At 32.8% G+C, this 20,208-nt stretch overlaps 1 protein-coding gene across 1 annotated transcript in view; it reads right to left on the minus strand.

Annotated features, from left to right (window-relative positions):
• Window positions 1–2,778: 2,778 nt before the first annotated feature.
• Window positions 2,779–20,208, minus strand: part of LOC145252728 (adenosine kinase-like) — a 134,489-nt gene continuing 117,059 nt past the window's right edge. The window contains exons 10-11 of the mRNA XM_080112582.1: window positions 11,744–11,830; window positions 2,779–3,262 (exon numbers count right to left, since the gene is read on the minus strand). Coding sequence (XP_079968708.1) covers window positions 3,138–3,262; window positions 11,744–11,830 — 212 coding nt within the window. The 3' untranslated portion in view covers window positions 2,779–3,137. The remainder of the gene's footprint in view (window positions 3,263–11,743; window positions 11,831–20,208) is intronic.

A 20,208-nucleotide genomic window follows, 5' to 3' on the forward strand; every position in this document is an offset into this window, starting at 1 on the left:
TTTTCTGTTAAATTTGTCCTTGTTTATCATGTTCCTCATACGATCGTTTTTGATAAACTTTCTTTGTGGGAATAAATGTATGCTCATTTGATGTAAATGTAAGCCTCTTTTCCTCGTTTATTTCTGACCATGTTCATTCAAGAAAATACTTATCCAATATGGCAACACCTGTGATGGAGCTGTCCACTCAATGATCACTGAACGAAAATGTATGAAAATGAAATATCCAATACTTTAACTGAATGTCTACTAGGCAATCAAGTTTCAACCTCAGCTCAGGGTACTAGTCCATCCAAACACACTGATACATCAAAACTGTGGATGACAAGTGTTAAATCTATACTGTCATTCTACAATTTAACAAATTTTAACAAAATAACTTTAGTACTTATCCAGAACATGACCAGACTTTGCATTTTCCGGCAGGTTACGATAAGCAGCCGAAATATGCCAATGCGATTAGCTGATCAGCAAACAATAATGAAATTATGAACATAAGGAGAATAGAAAGTGGATCTATCAGCAGCCTCATAACTCTCTTCCATTATTTTGTTATTTAGTCCTCATACTCCATGAGTGATGTTTCTGACAAAGAGTGTTAGATAACAAGCAAGTCTTGAAATGTATGTAGAAAAGTCAGCTTTGCATTTTTCAGTGCATACGAGTATATAGTTATTTTTTTATCAAATAAATGACAAAGTTCTTTTGTCTGTAAAATAATCGCCTTTATTAACAACCAATGCGTGTGGAGGATAAAAAGTAAGGGAGCACAGCGACAGACCAAAGCATAGCATGCATCATTGACCTTTGTAATTATCTGCCCAACTGACCCAAGAATTTCTTTTTATTACAATTGCATCTGTGGTTCCTACTACCGTTTCCATTTACATCATAGGTCAGAATCTTGGCCGGTTTCTCCTGAATGGTCTTTAAGGGAATGTATGGCATTGACCAGGATTTTTTTTATTATTAAATTCCCAAATCTGTCATTTCTGACATCGCCTGACGCTATTATTTAATGCAGAAAAATTATTTTCTATGTCAGAATCTATTCCATCTAATACTTATGATTGGCAAGTTTTTCACCTTAAAGTAGTATGTTTTTTAGCTCCTAACATCAAGTGGCTTGTTTGGAGCGATTTCCATTCAAAAAGTCATACGGAAATTTTTATCTTTTAATGGAAAGCATGTTGAATGAAGTAAAAAGACATCCCCTTCCAAAAGCTTAGCAAAAACAAATATCAACAGAAAACCTTTTGAAGTAGAAAAACAAAAACAAAAAAAACATTTTCGTGTTTTACAGTTTTGTTTTCAATATTTTGACTATCATCTCTGGCAGTTTTTATAACCATACCGGAAGATGCCAATACAAAGGTGGGTTAGATTCTGGATAAAGTACCATAAATTTTATACAGGTTTAAGAGGAGCCGGAGGCAAACAAAGGCAATCTACGAGAGCATACACTTAAATAAGATTTGTTTCCCTTACAACTAGAATTTATTTCTTTTTCTGTATAAATTTAAAATATGAAGAAGAAAAAAAAAATTTAATTAAAAACAAAATGACTTCACTGCATCCTGGATAACTCCATGTAGGTGTGGCTATCATCACATAAAATTCTACAAACTGCTAAATTGTACACAAATTTCAATTTTAAAACACATTAATATGGGATTAATACCATAAATTAAAATATTTTTGGGCCTTATTCTCAGTTTTCACAGTCATATTTTTAGATTATTTGGACTACTGTTCTCATCTTAAGCGTAATTCTCACAACATTTCAGACAATGCAAAAATCAGGTGCATTTTGTCGAATTGGAATCTTTCTATCAGACTCAGGAATCTGCGAAGAATTTCTATCAGAACTCTTTATTTAATCTACGTAGGATGCTTTAATTCCATAAGCCTTGATTGGGTAGAAGTCTTAAGCAATTTGAAATTGTATTTTTCGTACCGCGTCTGCACTAAGGATTAAACCTTTAACCTCCAGAACAGGTTCAATTTCATACTTTGTCCATTATGTCACAGGTCCTTGATATTATTGCATTGCGCTAATGTTTACAATGATGGCACATCAACCATTCTGTAGGGCTTATAAAAATGAAACCGAACATACCTTTTAGATCTTGCTCTAGTGTCCCACCATTAAAGCTCTCTCAAGGCATAGCAGCAGATGCAAGTTTACTTTCATTCTAGACAAATGGGTCTTATTCAGTCACAATCACTTTCCACGGTCGAAGTCGTGTCATTGCTTCTCGGCTTTAAGATGGTGTGGGGGGGGGGTATTTTGCTATGGTTTTAGCCACCAGTTATTTCTATCTTGTCACCTCCACGAGAAGTTTGCCGATCCATCTTCTCAGGGAATCCAAGACAAACTTTTTTCTGACTTACTCTCTCTAACTTCCCCAATTAGATTTTCCGCTAACTTGTATGAATATTCCCTCCAAATCGCGTTCCACGAATCGTTCTGTGACATGTCGATTCACATCACGCTACGTCAACGATTGCTTTGCCTGTTCAACCAGTCTCGTTATGGCACTTCGTTACGACACAAAAAAAACTTGTCTGCGCTAATAATTTCTCATCTAAAAAAATAATAGGTTCCAATTTCTAATTCTACATATTGCACTGGCTATAACTGTCAGTCCATCTACAGTCAGCATATCATACAATAATATTACTTGCAAAAACATTAGCAACCACAAAAAAAAACAAAAAAAAAAACAGCATAATTCATAATATATATTAATAAAAAAAATAACAAAACTTAGCCCATACCAGACAATACTTTTATTTCGGCCTTAACTGGCCTCATTCAGGTCTGGAATCAAAAATACATTTTGTCATTCTCTCTTATAAATTATCAAGCAATCCACGATCAGAGAGAAAACATGGGATAAACTTATTTCTACCTTCTTACAATCTCCAACCGGATTTTTTTTTTTTTTTTTTAAATTCTTAAAAATTGAAATGGTATTATTGCTTAAAAGAAGAGATGATCCCGAAAGAGGCAAATAAAAGAACCAATTAAAAAAAAAAATGAAAATCTGTCGGAAAATGGTCATGGAATAACGGCAATGCTTTAATCTCAAAATTTCTGACATTTTATTTCTGTTGCCTCAGCAATTTTGCGCTCATCGGTAATCGTGTTTTTCTGGCAAGGAACATCCAGACCTTTTGACGATAACGTTCGCTGCATAATGGCCACATTTTATGCAGTCTGAAATTGGTTTATCATTAATTAGCTGAGCCAGGAAACCTGAAAAGGAAAAAAAATAAAATAAATGTTCATATCATTTGGGAATTTCTGCCTACAGAAACGGTAAAAAGTCAAAGTTGCTACTGAAGGAAACTGAAGTTGGATGAAGATAACTTAGATCTTATTCATTGTTTATTTCTCTCTTGATAGAAACAGCTTTTGGCTGATTAATTTTTCACAACATCGTGTATTTAGTAGATTGGTTGTTTTAGGGCATATCAACCCTTTTTTGGGTTATTTAATGCTGAATCTAGTAATTTTAGAAAAAGGAATTTATCCTTCAATTTCTTTATTAAATATTTATTCATAATGTTTGGTTTGGTTTGGTTTGGTTTGTAGAGAAAACGTTTTTGCTTTTAGCTTTGCAGAACATGATTGATTTCTTCAAAGAGAAAGGAAAAAGAAAACAAACCGATATCTTCAAACAACCTGATTTGGTAGCACTCGCTTATTCATTATTTTTTCACATCTTGTAGTTACAAGAAATTTTAAGTACCTTTGCTATGACAACATTTCTATATAAACAGAAGTCAACATCACGGCTTTTTTTCACATAATGATTTTGATATAATCATATTGAGATTTTTTTTTCTATTAATCAAAATGAAATCAAAATAAACCTTTTAAAAATCATTTAAAATCCATCAGAATGCATTTTAGTTTACTTGTAAACATGCTAACCATTTTAATTTTTTGTTCGTACTTGAAAACCTTCCCCTGTAAAGTGACCTGCTGCCTTAACTGTTCTACATCTACTAAGCCAAGAGACTTCATCCATTCTTTCGATGTTGCCTTACCATTTAAAAATCCACCAGAATGCATTTTGTTTATAAACAAAATGCCATTTGAATTTCTTGTTAATAGTTGAAAAAGAAATTACTTTGTGACGCTTGGAAATTTGAAAGGAATTTGGAAGCATTTAAGTTGTTAGATAGAAATTTATTCTTAGCTTTAAAAATTGTTAGCGAATCTTCTGATATTAAAATGGTTGAATTTTTTTTTTTTATGTATTTTTAACTTCTCAAAAAATATTTTTCACACACATTTTGAATACATCCAATCATCGGTTTAACAGCCATTTTACATGGTGGCATGTGTTGGGTGGCTTTTAGCAATTTATTTTCAAATTAACCTATCTCTGACCAGGTATTTATTCATCAATCTTTTTCTGAAGTCATTTCTTCTCACATCCTCCCATGTTTTGCTTGGCCTATTCCTATGAACTGGACCTGCTACCTCAACTGTTTTGCATCGAAAAATCCAATTGTATGGAGAATTGGAAAATGGATACAGAAAGATTGGTGGGAAGAAACTACGCTACAAGGATTTGATAAAGTGCCAGCTAAAGGCAATAAATATGAACATGAAAAATGGAGAAGAGTTAGTAGCAGACTGAAGTTGCAGGTGTTCTAGCCTTCACAAAGGAAAGGCGGAAATAAAGGCCAGATCTGAACAAGAACATTACCAAAAGGTACAACCCTGGTAACTACCCATGGACTACTTGTGAGGAAACTTTTCACACTGTGCGTACAATGCTACAACACCATAGAATAAAGCACCAAGACCCTGACTAATCATCTTTAGCTTTGAAGGACTGCACGATGATGAATCTTCCTGACATCATCACATCCAAAAATGTGTAACGATGTAAAGCTGTGTAATGTGAGTTTAAAATTCACATTACACATTCATTGTATCATTCTCATATCATTACACTCTTTGTAGTACATGTTTTTAAGCGGCCCTGATCAGGTTTCATTTTCATACATATCAAATTGCACACAAACGCCTGATAGACTCTTCTCTTGGTCAACAGCAATAATGCTCTGCTGATTAGTAATGGCAGAAGTTCTCGTAACTTAGTCCATTCATTCCTAACTCCTGCAATCACACTGATACCTGTTCCACTCTGTGCTCCAATGGTAAAAATACCTCTACAATATGAAAATCCGTTAAGATAACTTTATAGGTCAAATGAAACATGTAAGTTTAACAAAATATTATTCTTAGTAACCTTTAAGGGTCACTTTTCATTGTTATACCTTAAAGATACTATTACAGACGATAGAATTGACTATGCTGGGTTATAATTTTTTTACTGGAGAGATTCAATATAAAACTCATTAAGGATAACAAAAATAGTTTTTGAATTGCAGAAAGTATCATAAATACAACTAGGAATTTGGATGAAGACAAACTAAACAGCTGCTTCATTTTTTAAGTATTTGAATAAATAAGTGATGACATCATCATGTTAGGTTTTATGTGCCTTAGCTGTTGGCATGTATTGGATGGCTTTTTAAAATTTGCTTAAAACTAACCTTTTCATCTAACACGAGAACTGTCCCCCCCCCCATTCTTTCAATGTGGCCATACCGTCAAAGTCTATTATTCTGCACACGTCTCCCAATACAATTTGGATTCCATCTTCCTCTGAGGTCATCAGATCTTAGACTATCTTTAAAACTCACATTAAACATATATATTCATTTATCCCCATGCAACACATATCCTCAACCCTCACTAGCCAGGTTTCAATTCATTCTTCGTATGTACACTTTTATTGATAGTACACACATGAAATTCTAGTCCCCTTCTAAGTATTCTGCTCCGGTTACAATGCACTTATTGCACTGTTCAAACAACTTCTGGAAGACTCCATGGAAGTCCTCTTGTGTGAGTGTGTCAATGAGCTTCATCACAGCCTCTTTCATCTCTTCAATTGTCTCATAACGGCAGACACATAAGTTTTCCTTGAGCTTAAGGAATAACCAAAGTCACAGGGAGTAAGGTTTGGACTATATGGAGGGAGAGGAACTGTCTTCATGCCCATTTTGGTCAAACAGTCTGTGACAAGGATGAAGTTGTGGACTGGTGCATTGTCCTGGTTGAAATGCTATTGACCTGATTTGAAGAGTATTGGCCTCATCTGATGGAATCTCTTCCTGAACTCCCTTAAAGCCTCAACATAGTATTCTTTGTTGACTGTCCAACAGAAACCCAGTGCATGTAGATCATGCCCGTGCTGTCAAAAAAAGGGCTCATCATAAGTTTCTGGATGGATTTGTCCTGACTCGCCTTCTTGGATTTGGGAGAGCCAGTATGTTTCCACTTGAAACGCAATCTCTTAGTCATTGGATCATAGCAGTAGATCCAGCTTTCATAGCAGGTCACCATCGCATCAAGAACTGAAGGATTTGAATTGATTAGCTTGACCATCTCCCTGCTGTTATGATCTTCTGAGCATCCTTAGGACAAACTTCATGTAAATATTGCGCATCCTCAATTCCTCATGAATAATTGTGTGTACAGTTCCCACACTGAGATCAAACTGTGCACTTATTGTCTCTATAAACACACAACGATCCTTATTCATGAAATTCTTTATTTGGCCAATCAACTCTGGTGTTTTGACTCCCTTACTTCTCCTACACCTCTCATTATCCCTCACAGATTCGTTCTATTCATGCAAGATGGTCCAAAAGCAGACTGAAGCATTCCATATATTTCTATGGAATCTTTTTTTTTTCAAGTTTTATTTTTCAAATTTTATCGCATATTGTTCTTCTAATGTGTCTTCACATCGTCCAGATTGCATTTTTGAAATTCACTAACTATTAATCAGGCTTTTGCAGGGTGTATTCCAATTCCTGCTGTAACTGCTTATTTGGACCTGAAATCATAAAAATTGTTCAGTCATTTCATAAGCTGTATAGCAATAACATGTTGAATGACAATTTTAAATGCCTGGAAACTTATTTAAGGCACCTCATATCAAAACAATTGATAGAAACCACTAGACCAACAAGTCAAACGAGCTAGAACAAAGGAAGCAGGGAATAGATCAGACAATTCTAAAGGACACATTCCATAGTAGTATTTATAAACAAGACTGAGACTAGCAACATCACATCTGCGAGAGAGAGGTTGCACTGAAGAAGAAAGTGTGGGACCAATCAAATTAAAGATACGTTTCTACAATTTATCAAAAACCTTCAAATCGAACACAGATTCACCATCATAAATATAACAACAATCAACTCCATACATGGTTTCATAGTAGATTTGTAGAGATAGAGAATAGCCTGAAGAACGCATTTAAAGATTCAGGAACACGTGCATTGTCTTCGTCGGAAAATTTGAGATAATACACTTTTAGAGTTTATATATATTCTCTAACTTTTCTTTCTATAGGGAATACATTACATAAGCACCGGACACAGACATTAAATGTTTGTTTGTTTATATATATATATATATATATATATATATATATATATATATATAGAGAGAGAGAGAGAGAGAGAGAGAGAGAGAGAGAGAGAGAGAGAGAGATAGCTTGCTGGCGAAATAATTAACAGTAAAAATAAGGGCTGCAGATTCGATGGTTTAAATACACAACTGACTTAAAATTTTAAAAGCTCCTACTTAAGCCTCAGAAATCTTTTTGGTGCTTATATAATATTGGATACAAGTGAAAGCCGCATTCCAAATAAAAACTATGTATCATGTAATAATAAGTATCTTCACAACAAATAAGAAAAGTTATCAATTTCAATTAAAGAAAAAAATCAGTTTTTGCGTTTTACCAATCAGTCATTCCTTATTATTTGGTTAAATGTCACTGATTTAACTCCCCCTTATTTACATGATTCCACTCTTATCAATGGCAGATCGGAAAAATATAAAAAAACTGATTTTTATTTTTAATTAAAATTCTACCCAATTATCTTTCCTAATTTTTTTTAATGTATATACCTATTTTTTTCTGATACATAAGTATATTAAAGAGCTTTCATATTAATTTATTTGGAATTACAATTTTTATTTATGCCCAATAGTATGTAAGCACCATATTTTTACATCTCTAAATATAAAATAAAGTCTGTCTAATTCTTAAGTTTTGTCATCGATATGTTTAAATCAATAAAATCAATATTTGTTTCTGATTGATCAGTTCCTTGTTGCTGATTATTACAGCAAGTTATTAACAAAAATTAGCATTCAATTTATTTTCAGAAATTACTTTATCCAGATGGGATTTTTTTTTCTGTTGGCAGCCATCTTTAAAAAAAAGAGTTAACTTTGAATGCACTAGACAGATTTACTTCCCTCAGCTTTCAAAAAATATTTTCAAACAATGGTTTTATTACATAAAGTTTCTTCAATAAGAATAACTTCAAAGGAAGAGAGAGAGAGAGAGAGAGAGAAAGGGAGAAGTGATTTCAGTTGAAAAAATTTTTTTCCTTCGCTAGTTGACTATAAAGTGCAAAGTTAGGCATGCTTTTGACCTTAAGCTTGCCTTTGATATTTTTTCATGTCATTTAAATAGAAATAATTCATGCTTATCTAAACAATATATACATTGGAGACATTGACATACTGGTTCTTACCAGATCACTGAAGTTAAGCAACGGTGAGCTTGGCCAGTACCAGATGGGTAACCATTTGGGAAGGCTAGGCACTGTATGTACCGCACAGACATAGGAATTTCCAGATTAGTATGTGGGGGCACATTAATTCACTTAGAGAGATGCACCCCTAGTTTTCGTTAACACATACATCTAGGAGAAGGAAAACTCTGATGTAAAACCTGAGGTTTACTGTATGCTCTGTCTATTGGCAGCCATTGCACTGACAAAGATTAGCAGTTGTACCATGGCACAAATTCTTCACCAATAAAAACAAATCATCTGTGTGGATTTCTGAACAACTTAGTTGTTGTGGTAGAGCTCATACGTCAAAATCGACAGGAGGGTCCATCATACATATATATATATAACACACACAGTTCAAAATTTCAAGTTTACAAAATCCTAAAGAAGGTATAAATATATTTATAGGACATTCTTAACCCAATGAAAATGCTCAATATTCGAGATTTTTCGGACAATGAAAGTAATCTTTGCTTTTACATTTGATTCTCATGTAAAATTAATTTTTTTTATCTGTGTAAACTTTATTCAAAGACAACTGAACCAACTCACTCTTAGGGAATTTTTATCCCATTTTTACCCATGAACCCTTAATAACTTGGACCATTGTTATATAAACTGTTGGGAATTTGGTTTACAGTTTAACCACCAACTAAGCCAAATTTTTTTCTTCTGGATTTTTTTCCTTCTGAATTTTCTCTGGATTTGCTATGTTTTTGATGTTTCTTCAACTACTTTGAACCACTTCTATATACCATTTGAATGTTTCAACCTTTAACCAATCCAAATATCTTCTTTGGATTCTACCACTTTTACAATTCTTTGTTATTTGACAAGGATTTCACCTGGAATATCCTTTTTGATCTTTATATTAAAAAAAAAAAAAAAAAAGATTTTTGATCTTTATATTAAAAAAAAGATTTTTGATCTTTATATTAAAAAAAAGATTTTTGATCTTTATATTAAAAAAAAGATTTTTGATCTTTATATTAAAAAAAAGATTTTTGATCTTTATATTAAAAAAAAGATTTTTGATCTTTATATTAAAAAAAAGATTTTTGATCTTTATATTAAAAAAAAGATTTTTGATCTTTATATTAAAAAAAAGATTTTTGATCTTTATATTAAAAAAAAGATTTTTGATCTTTATATTAAAAAAAAGATTTTTGATCTTTATATTAAAAAAAAGATTTTTGATCTTTATATTAAAAAAAAGATTTTTGATCTTTATATTAAAAAAAAGATTTTTGATCTTTATATTAAAAAAAAGATTTTTGATCTTTATATTAAAAAAAAGATTTTTGATCTTTATATTAAAAAAAAGATTTTTGATCTTTATATTAAAAAAAAGATTTTTGATCTTTATATTAAAAAAAAGATTTTTGATCTTTATATTAAAAAAAAGATTTTTGATCTTTATATTAAAAAAAAGATTTTTGATCTTTATATTAAAAAAAAGATTTTTGATCTTTATATTAAAAAAAAGATTTTTGATCTTTATATTAAAAAAAAGATTTTTGATCTTTATATTAAAAAAAGATTTTTGATCTTTATATTAAAAAAAGATTTTTGATCTTTATATTAAAAAAAGATTTTTGATCTTTATATTAAAAAAAGATTTTTGATCTTTATATTAAAAAAAGATTTTTGATCTTTATATTAAAAAAAGATTTTTGATCTTTATATTAAAAAAAGATTTTTGATCTTTATATTAAAAAAAGATTTTTGATCTTTATATTAAAAAAAGATTTTTGATCTTTATATTAAAAAAAGATTTTTGATCTTTATATTAAAAAAAGATTTTTGATCTTTATATTAAAAAAAGATTTTTGATCTTTATATTAAAAAAAGATTTTTGATCTTTATATTAAAAAAAGATTTTTGATCTTTATATTAAAAAGATTTTTGATCTTTATATTAAAAAAAGATTTTTGATCTTTATATTAAAAAAAGATTTTTGATCTTTATATTAAAAAAAGATTTTTGATCTTTATATTAAAAAAAGATTTTTGATCTTTATATTAAAAAAAGATTTTTGATCTTTATATTAAAAAAAGATTTTTGATCTTTATATTAAAAAAAGATTTTTGATCTTTATATTAAAAAGATTTTTGATCTTTATATTAAAAAGATTTTTGATCTTTATATTAAAAAAAAGATTTTTTTCAATATTTAGTTCAAAATAAAGTAGATTAACAAAACATTGGTTGATAAACTTTAATTATAATTGATGAAAATGTAGCTGTTAATAATCTAAATACTTCGGAAATTTTATCTTTTGGCTTGAATCAATGTGCTTGTTTTCAGATCTAAAACCAGAAAACAGTGGACCATCCATTATTTATGAAAGGTTGAGACGGTCTTGCTAACAGTTTTTTTTTTTTTTTTTTGCTATTTTTTCATTTTAATCCAATGAATTTCTATATATATAACCATATTTATGAAAATAAAAAATTTTAAAGCAATTTGGAGATATCTTAAGTAGGATGACCTCTGCAGTACATGTGGTATTTAAGGTGAATGAGATGATTCTGGTTGAAGGATAGACATTTTTTATCATTTCTGACAAAGAATGACCAACAACCCCCATTTTTCTAACATTTTTGGATGGCCTTGTGCCTAATTTGTTGCAAATATAATTTTTTTATATTTTATGCAAAAAAAAAAAAAAAAAAAATTCAAAGTGTAGTATATGTTTCCTTACTACATCTTTTCTGCTCTGTCAGTGAATGAGAAATTCTAGAATGAGATCATTTTTGTCCCAATGCAGACCTTTTTTTGTGGGAGCTGGATTTTCTCCATATTAAAAATCAACCTTTCTGTCAAACTTTGCAAGCAAATAAATAGAACCTCCAGAAATTTTTAAAACAAAGAATTTGTTTTGACTGACGGCTTGACTCCACAGATCATGATAAAAAAAGTAACACCACTCCCCTAACAACTTTAACTTTCCAGCCAGTTTTACATGAAAAACTGTTGTTAAACACCCTTTAATTAATCTGCTATACAAAAAACGTTTTAAACAAAACAACAAAAAAAGGTTTACCTCCCACAAAGGCATCCCCAGCAGCATTAGTATCAACAATTTCTGAAGGCTCAACGGGAATAATACTGTATTCTTCCACTTTACCATCTGTAGAACAAAAAAAAAAAAACAGGAGAAATATGACAGACAATATTTGTAAATACTGAAAATAAATAAACAACAAAAAAAGGTTTACCTCCCACAAAGGCATCCCCAGCAGCATTAGTATCAACAATTTCTGAAGGCTCAACGGGAATAATACTGTGGAATTGTCTTCCGTTTTCCTGCTTTCCGGCTGACTACAATATGGTTGTGTTCAAGTCTAAAGTAAATAAGTTCTTGATGAGCCGTTCCATATAAGTTATTAAATTTACCAAATTTTCATTACTAATGATTACTATATTGACCAATTTCTACTGTACACTCTTTAACCCTTATCCTTGAGTGGCCTCTGGGCCTTGATAATGTGGTGACGCCTTTGTAAAAAAAAAAAAAAAAAAAAAAAAAAAAATCAATTTACAGAGTTAACAGAAAGAGGAAAATTCCTCTGTTCAGTTTGTGGAAATGGAGTTGGAAGAAACTTATTTTTGTGTGTGTGGCACTTATCCATCTAACGCTTACAACGGAGAAACATGGGAATCTGCACAGAATTTGGAATGAAACATTTTATTTAATCTACGGAAGCAACTTGGTCTCATACTGTCAGTCATGACTGGGTAGAAGTTTTAATTTTAAATTGCATTACTTGTATTGCTTGCACAAAGAATAACATCAGAGATGAGAATAGTAATCTGAATAAAGATCAATCGTTATCTCAAAAATTTACATGTTTAATATATTTGCATCTATAGGATTCACTCTCAAACTAATTAAACATCATGAATTTTGGAACACAACTGTTAGGTGGATAATAAAGGCCGTGTTTAGATTAGTTTTATGCAAAGAGGTCGAGTGGTTTGAGGCACTTCCTTAAAATTTAGATATTTCTCATTTTTTTGTGAAATTTGAAATATCGATCGATGCCTCCATTCAGTCTCAAGAGACAATGGACACTTCCTGTAAGGGTAACTCCATGTGTAATTGTGAGGCAAAACTTGCGCAATCCCAACCACATTTCTCCTGAATCGGCACTGTTTGAGTCCAGTAGCAAAGAGAAGTCCAGGACGACTGGAAACAATGCTGAGATAAGCGGAGAGCACATACAGCACCTGGAATTCCCATTTTAATACTGACCAGGCTCGACATTGCTTAACTTTGATGATCTAACTAGAACCGGTGTGTCAACGTGATTATCCTGTATATGTTTATAATATAATCGAAATATAGCTATTGCACATCAATTATTAAAGATTTCCTAAATTCCAGTTTCTTTGGAGTATTTTCAGGTGTTTTAAGGACGTAATATGGACACATCTTTTTGAATTCAAATATTTCGGATTGGCATTAAATTTGATCCAAAGTCATTAGCAACAAATTAAACAAGATTCCATGCATTTCCACTGTATTCTTAAGATCCCTTAATCCATGAATTTTAGACAGCTTCTCGAGTTAAAATCATGTAATGAATGTTGATCAAGATTGTAATAAGGATTCTAGACATAAGGTTTAGTAGCACTATATATATATTAATCTTTGTAAAGGGGACATAAAATTGAAGCAAAACTTCTGTTTGGGAAATTAATTTTACCCATCCTGGGACAGGTAGTCTTCCAGTTATTTGTGTGGTTGTGGTGGAGTCTAAGGTCAGAGTTCGCATTTCTCACTGACAGAAAACAATCATCCTAAGATTAATAAATTACTCATTTCTTGTGAAATTAGATATTAATAATAATAATAATAATAATAATAATAATAATAATAATAATAATAATAATAATAATAATAATAATAATAATAATAAAGTCCAAAAAAGAAAAAAAATATCTTTAAATTATATCCAATTAATCTTCTCTTAAATATTTCCATTGTGCCATACGAAACCAAATTCTTTCCTTTTCTTTTCTTTTCTTTTTTTTATTGATATCAAATCAAAAACCGAGGAAACATCTCCCCCACTCCCACTTCCTTCCCCATCCCCCTGAAATATGAAAGGGTGAAAAACTACATATCTTTTATTAGTTGCAGTTTCCATAGAAACAGATGTAGCCAGTAGCAGCATGGTGTGCAGTCAAAATGACACCCAGAACAAACACTTTGATTGGCTACTCCAGGCAAATGGCATCAAGTACAAATGTTTTGATTGGCTACTGGGGGGCGAATAATGACAAACTAGGTTAAATAGGCCACTAGCTGCAATCATGTATAAAAATACAAGGAGAGAGAGAGAGTTAAAGATATGGTGGAATGTAAGATAAATGTTAATATTAGTGTGTGGGTGGGTGTGTGTGACGAATGTGTTGATATTATTAGCCACAGGTAGAGTAGACATCGCATCACTAAATACATAGATAATAAGCTATTCTTATTGTCACCTCCTCTCGTGATCGAACAAAAAATAAAAAATGGTAGCTGACTTTTTTGCAGTTGTGGGAGGGAGGGGGGTGAGGGTCGGTTAATCAACACAAACGAACAATAAGAAATGTAAATAAATGAATTGATTTTTTTTTTTTTTTAATAAATTTACACGTGGTATATGAAATTCGAGAGGGTTTCGTTAACCTCCAACCCACCTCCACCCACATGAAGCCAACCATTTTTTTTTATTGACACATTAGGTAACGTTAAAATGTCGAAAGGCAGGCTGCTTTGGTTTATGTGAGATAATGTCATGGTGCATAAATATATTTGTTCTTTTGAAAAATTGGATTTAAAAGAGACAAGGTTAATATAAGTAAAGGTGGAAGGAAGATCATATATATATATATATATATATATATATATATATATATTATGGTAGTATAGTTTAGTTTCCTAGAAGTACATCCACTGAAACAACATGTGTCGACCAAAAAGTGCTCAATGAGTTAACAGAGCAGGTATATTAAATTTATTTCAACAAACATTGATGGCTACATATGTGCATACATGTTTCTGTAATCACCCGTTATTGGGGAGATTACGTCTTCAAGACAAGAATTTCCCCCGAAAACTCAAGATACAAAAACATTTTCTTATATATCATTTACAAAAATAGAATCTTGGCATAGAATAGGGGTGGGGTTGGTCTGGGGGAGGATAAACAAGGCCTCTGATCAATCCATTTATCTGGGTCTTTTATTTTCTCTCATCTTAATATCCGTAAGGACAATTTTTATTTTTATGCTTTTTATAGCCTTTCAATTAAGTATCTACTCCCTGATATAGAATTATAATAAATACACACACACACATATATCTTCTATATTTTTATAAAGTAATAGGGTTCGTGTGTTTCTGTCTGTGTGTACAGCTCTCCATCATCAACGAAATATAAAGGAGGTAAGATCTCTCCTGGTAGAGAAACATTAGAACCCATTTTAGGATGTTTCTGTTATAGGAGACATAAGAATCTATGCCTAATTTCTTTATATACTAGTCTACAAACCACCCCCATATCGAATGACTTATGCTCATTTGCATATCACATTATATTAAATCTCTTTAACTAATTACCTCCACCTTATTACATATTGGAAATATTCTAATCATTTCAACTGTACTATTTACAAAATCTATTTAACATTTAATTATTTAATATATTTTCATTTAATTTTATATTCGATTTATTTCACTTTACGTATATTATCAAAACAATTCATTGGCGAGCAAAGCTTTATGTTTTGGGATTGTATTGAAAATGTAATGGAAATTTCAATTTCGTTCCGTTTTAATCTTTTATATTTTACTTGCCAATATTATTGAAAGAATACAATTCAACTATCGTAATTTTATATAAATAAACAAAAACAAATATTTTAAAATAAAACTTTATTAAAAAAGAAATAATTTTATTTTTAAATGAAAAAAATCAATTTAGTAAAATAATTGTATTAAACACCCCCAGCCTTGTCAGCAAACCTGTAAACCTATAAAAGTTAACATTTCGAATGTAAACAGTGAGTTTTCGATTTTGTTAGCGCTTGCCGCAATTAAACACAATTAAAACGGAACTAACTTTATTTCCATTCTATTTTTTAAACAACCCCCAAAACATAACGCTCTCTTCCAGTTATAGCCAATTTTTTTTTAATTAAATAAAACAGGTCAAAATAAACAGATAAGCGCATTTTCTTTTACATTTTTCTTACAACCAACGTTATCATTTTAACCAACTGCAGGATACCGTTACTTTTGTGGGGTTGTTTTGAAAATGGCACGGAGATTATAATTTCGTTCCAATTTAATCTTTCTGGTCGAGCCTATTTCGAAAGCCTGTCTTATCATAGATTTGAACTACAAATAATTTATTACATTTTGATTATTACTATCTTAAGACTTAAAGCTTATATTTATTTCATTTTTCTATTTATATATTGAATTAGTTATTTCCAGTCTTATTTAAACTTAGTGCTTTCTTTAAACCGGATGAACCTTTTATAAAAATATGAGTTTAACGTAAAGAACACGAACAAGGTTTTATTCAACTGAATTTCTTCCAGTTTACTAACAAAATATATAAATTTAAAAGAGATATAAATAATAAAATAAAAAGGTTATGTAATTTAAAAGAAATACACGTACTCACAAAAGCAGAACTTTTTTTACACATTTTTTTCTTTAAAACCATAACAATGAGACTAACAATTACCTAGATCTTAGTAATTATTTGTTTTAATAGAACTGTTTTAATTGTACTGTTTACTTAGTTAACCTAAGTTGGTATTACATTTATTTTACATTTACTTTTTTTTTTTAATTATTACTTTTAGACTGTGACGTTTACACCCGGAAGTAATGAGTCACACGTAGGTCGCTTTTATTCATTCCTTTTGGTCAAGATCAAAGTGTAGTATCTGTTCTTCAGATGCTGCACTTCATTTTCTTGTTCTCTTTCGGTGGAGGAGAAATCCTTCACGACTGAGACAATTTTTATTTTTGTACCTTTTCTCCACGTTAAAAAACGACCCTGGTGTCTAACTCTGTCCCGTGGGGAGGCATAGTAAATAGGTACAATATAATTGTTTATAATTGTACTATTCAGAAATATTATTTATAGTTCGTCCATTTCAGTTAGTATACATTTCCTTTACGCTTAATTAATTTACAATCATTAATATCGTTAAACAATTCCGTTTAAAACCGAAATTATGCCACCCAAACGAAGTAGAAACGAAAGTGAGGAAGAAAGAATGGAAAGATTGGAAGCTAATAGACTAAGAGTTGCTGCAGTTCGCTCCAATGAAAACAATTCAGATAGAGAAAGACGTCTAGAACTTAACAGGATACGTCAAAGAGAAAGGAGAGCAAGACTGTCAGATTTGGAAAGAGAAACCCAACGTGAAGCTGACAGAACTAGACATGCTGTAAGGCGGTTAAATTCATCACAAGATGAAATTCAAGAAAGGCAAAGATATGCACTGGAAAGAGAAGCAATATTACGATCGAATGAATTATATGAGGTAAGTAGACGTACACAAGGTCAGTTGAGAGTGGCTCAACGACATCAGAATGAATCGGAAACCCAACGAAGCTTTCGCCTATACCAAGGGCAACAACGAGAGGCTGCATGGAGAGAGAGTATGACTTTGCCCCAGCAATTGACAGAAAACGAGGCAGCTAGACAACGAATGACTGCTTTGAGACACCATGAAATAGAACACTGCAATAGAAAAGGATTGCTCTACAACAAAAATGACTCTCTCACTACAGCTGATATAGGAAAAATGGACAAAGTATGTCAACATTGCTCAGCTGTAAAATTTAAAGGAGAAACCCCTGGTTGTTGTTGTTCTTCTGGCAAAGTTGTGCTTGATAGCTTTCCACCACTGCTTCAGTTGCTTCAAGATTTGCTCTCCGGCAATGGTCCCATCTCTAAAGATTTTCTGCAAAATCTACGCAGTTATAACAATTGTTTTGCAATGACATCATTTGGTCACAAAATTGTGGCAGTACATGGGTGGAATCCTTCTTTTAGAATTCGAGGCCAGGTTTGCCACCAGATTGGGAGTCTTTTACCACCTGAAGATGAAACAGCAAAGTTTATTCAAGTCTACTTCTTGGATAGTCTGGAAGAGGAACTACATAATCAGGGACGTGACAGTAGACTCAATAGAGACATTCTCCAAAGTCTGACTGAATTTTTACATGAGAACAACAGCTTCATTTGTCAGCTGAAAACAACAAAGGAGAGGATTGAAGAAGAACACTTGGTAGAACATAAAGTTGTCATAAGGGAAGACCGAAGGCCGCAAGAAGAACATCCACGGCGATTCAATGCTCCAACAACAACGTATGAGATTGGAATATTAATGGAGAATGAACCAACAGCTAACCGGGATATTGTCTTGCGTTTTAGAAATGATACATTAAAATGGATCTCCGAACTACATCCCCTCTACGATACTTTAATGTACCCGTTAATGTACCCCTATGGTTCTCCATCTTACAACATCTACATGAAGGCATCCAATGGGCGAAAAGTTACCCAACAGCAATTTTATTCGTACCATTTAATGACTCGGCCTGGAAACTATTTTCTCTGGTACCGAAGGCTATTTCAACAATGGCTGGTGGATGTGTACTGCAAGATTGAAACAGAACGTTTACAGTTCCTGAGGCGTGAGCAACAGACCCTGAGAGCTGACAATTATAGCAACTTGAGAGATTCAATTCTTAGGGAGGATGGGAATCCAGAACAGTTTGGTCAACGAGTTGTTCTTCCGGCAACTTATACAGGAGGCCCTCGATACATGTTTGAGCGTCAAAGTGATGCCATGGCATATGTTCGGCGAATGGGCCGAGCCGACCTCTTCATCACATTCACAACAAATCCAAAGTGGACAGAAATTACAGAAAATTGTCTTCAAGGGCAAGACCCTCAGGATCGTCCAGATATTGTTGCCAGGGTTTTCAGGCAGAAGCTAAAAAAGTTACTTGAATTTATTAAAAAGGGAGGATTTGGCAGGTTGAGGGCTTTCCTGTACAGTATTGAATATCAAAAAAGAGGACTGCCGCATGCACACATCCTCACCTGGCAGGCCCCAGAGGACAAACTTCTACCAGAAAAAATGGATCTCTGCATATCTGCAGAGATCCCTGACAAAGAGGAAGATCCTGATCTTCATGCTAAAGTGATGGCACATATGGTGCATGGACCTTGTGGACCATTTAATCCAAATTGTCCATGTACGATTGACAACAAATGTTCCAAAAAATACCCAAAAGAATTTCTTCAGTGTACCGAGCAAGGCCAAGACTCTTACCCCAAGTACAGGCGAAGAAAACCAGAAGATGGAAGCCAGACTGGTACAATAAGGATGAAGAGAAATGGTCGGTATGTTAATCAAGAAATAACAAACCAGTGGATTGTTCCGTACAACAAGGTCCTCCTTCAGCAGTTCAACGCTCACATTAACGTAGAAATTTGCAGCTCGATCCAAAGCATCAAATATGTCCTCAAATACGTGAATAAAGGATGTGATCAAGCAGTGTTTGAACTACAAAGAACTGATGGAGCAGCTAACCAACAAGGCCAAGTACAAAGTCACATTGTGGATGAGATCCAGCAGTTCCAGAATGCAAGGTATGTCGGCAGTTCAGAGGCGGCCTGGAGGATATTGGAACATCCCATCCATGAACATTTCCCCCCAATTGTACAACTTTCTGTTCATCTTGAAAATGGGCAGAATGTCATGTTCTCAGCTGATACTGCTCTGGAACGAGCCCAAGGTCCACCGCCTGCCACAACTTTGACACCATTTTTTCAACTCTGCCATGAGGATGACTTTGCAAGGGGTCTCAAATACGTAGAAGTCCCTGAGTTTTACACTTGGAACAAATCGACAAAGAAATGGATGAGAAGAATGCGTGGGGTACAAGTTGAAGGTGCTGAAAATGATGATGTATGGAAGGCACCATGCATTGGGAGAATCTACACGATTAGTCCAAAAGCAGGGGAGTGTTATTTCTTACGCCTGTTGCTCAATGAGGTTGCTGGTCCAACTTCATTTCAAAATTTGCGAGCATACAATGGTCAGGTGTTTGAAACATACAGAGCAGCGTGCCTTGCTCGAGGCCTTCTAGAAAATGACCATCACTTGCATCAAGCAGTAGGAGAGGCAAGTGCCACTCAATCACCTTCAAATTTGCAAAGCCTATTTGTGATAATTTTAACAGCCTGTGAGCCAAGAAATCCTCTTGAGATCTGGATGGCTTTTCGTGATGTAATATCTGAAGACATTCTTCACAGATACAGGCAAGAAGTTAACAATCCAGAAGCAGATTTTAATGAGGACATCTACAATAAAACTCTTTGTCTAATTGAAGAAAAAGTTCTCCTTATGTGCGGTCAACCATTGGCAAGCTATGGATTACCTGCACCAACGCAAGGGAGAGATGAAAGACTCGCG

The sequence above is a fragment of the Euprymna scolopes genome, chromosome 29 (assembly GCF_053919585.1).
Source record: "Euprymna scolopes isolate OS-2025 chromosome 29, ASM5391958v1, whole genome shotgun sequence".
Classification (NCBI taxonomy): domain Eukaryota; kingdom Metazoa; phylum Mollusca; class Cephalopoda; order Sepiida; family Sepiolidae; genus Euprymna; species Euprymna scolopes.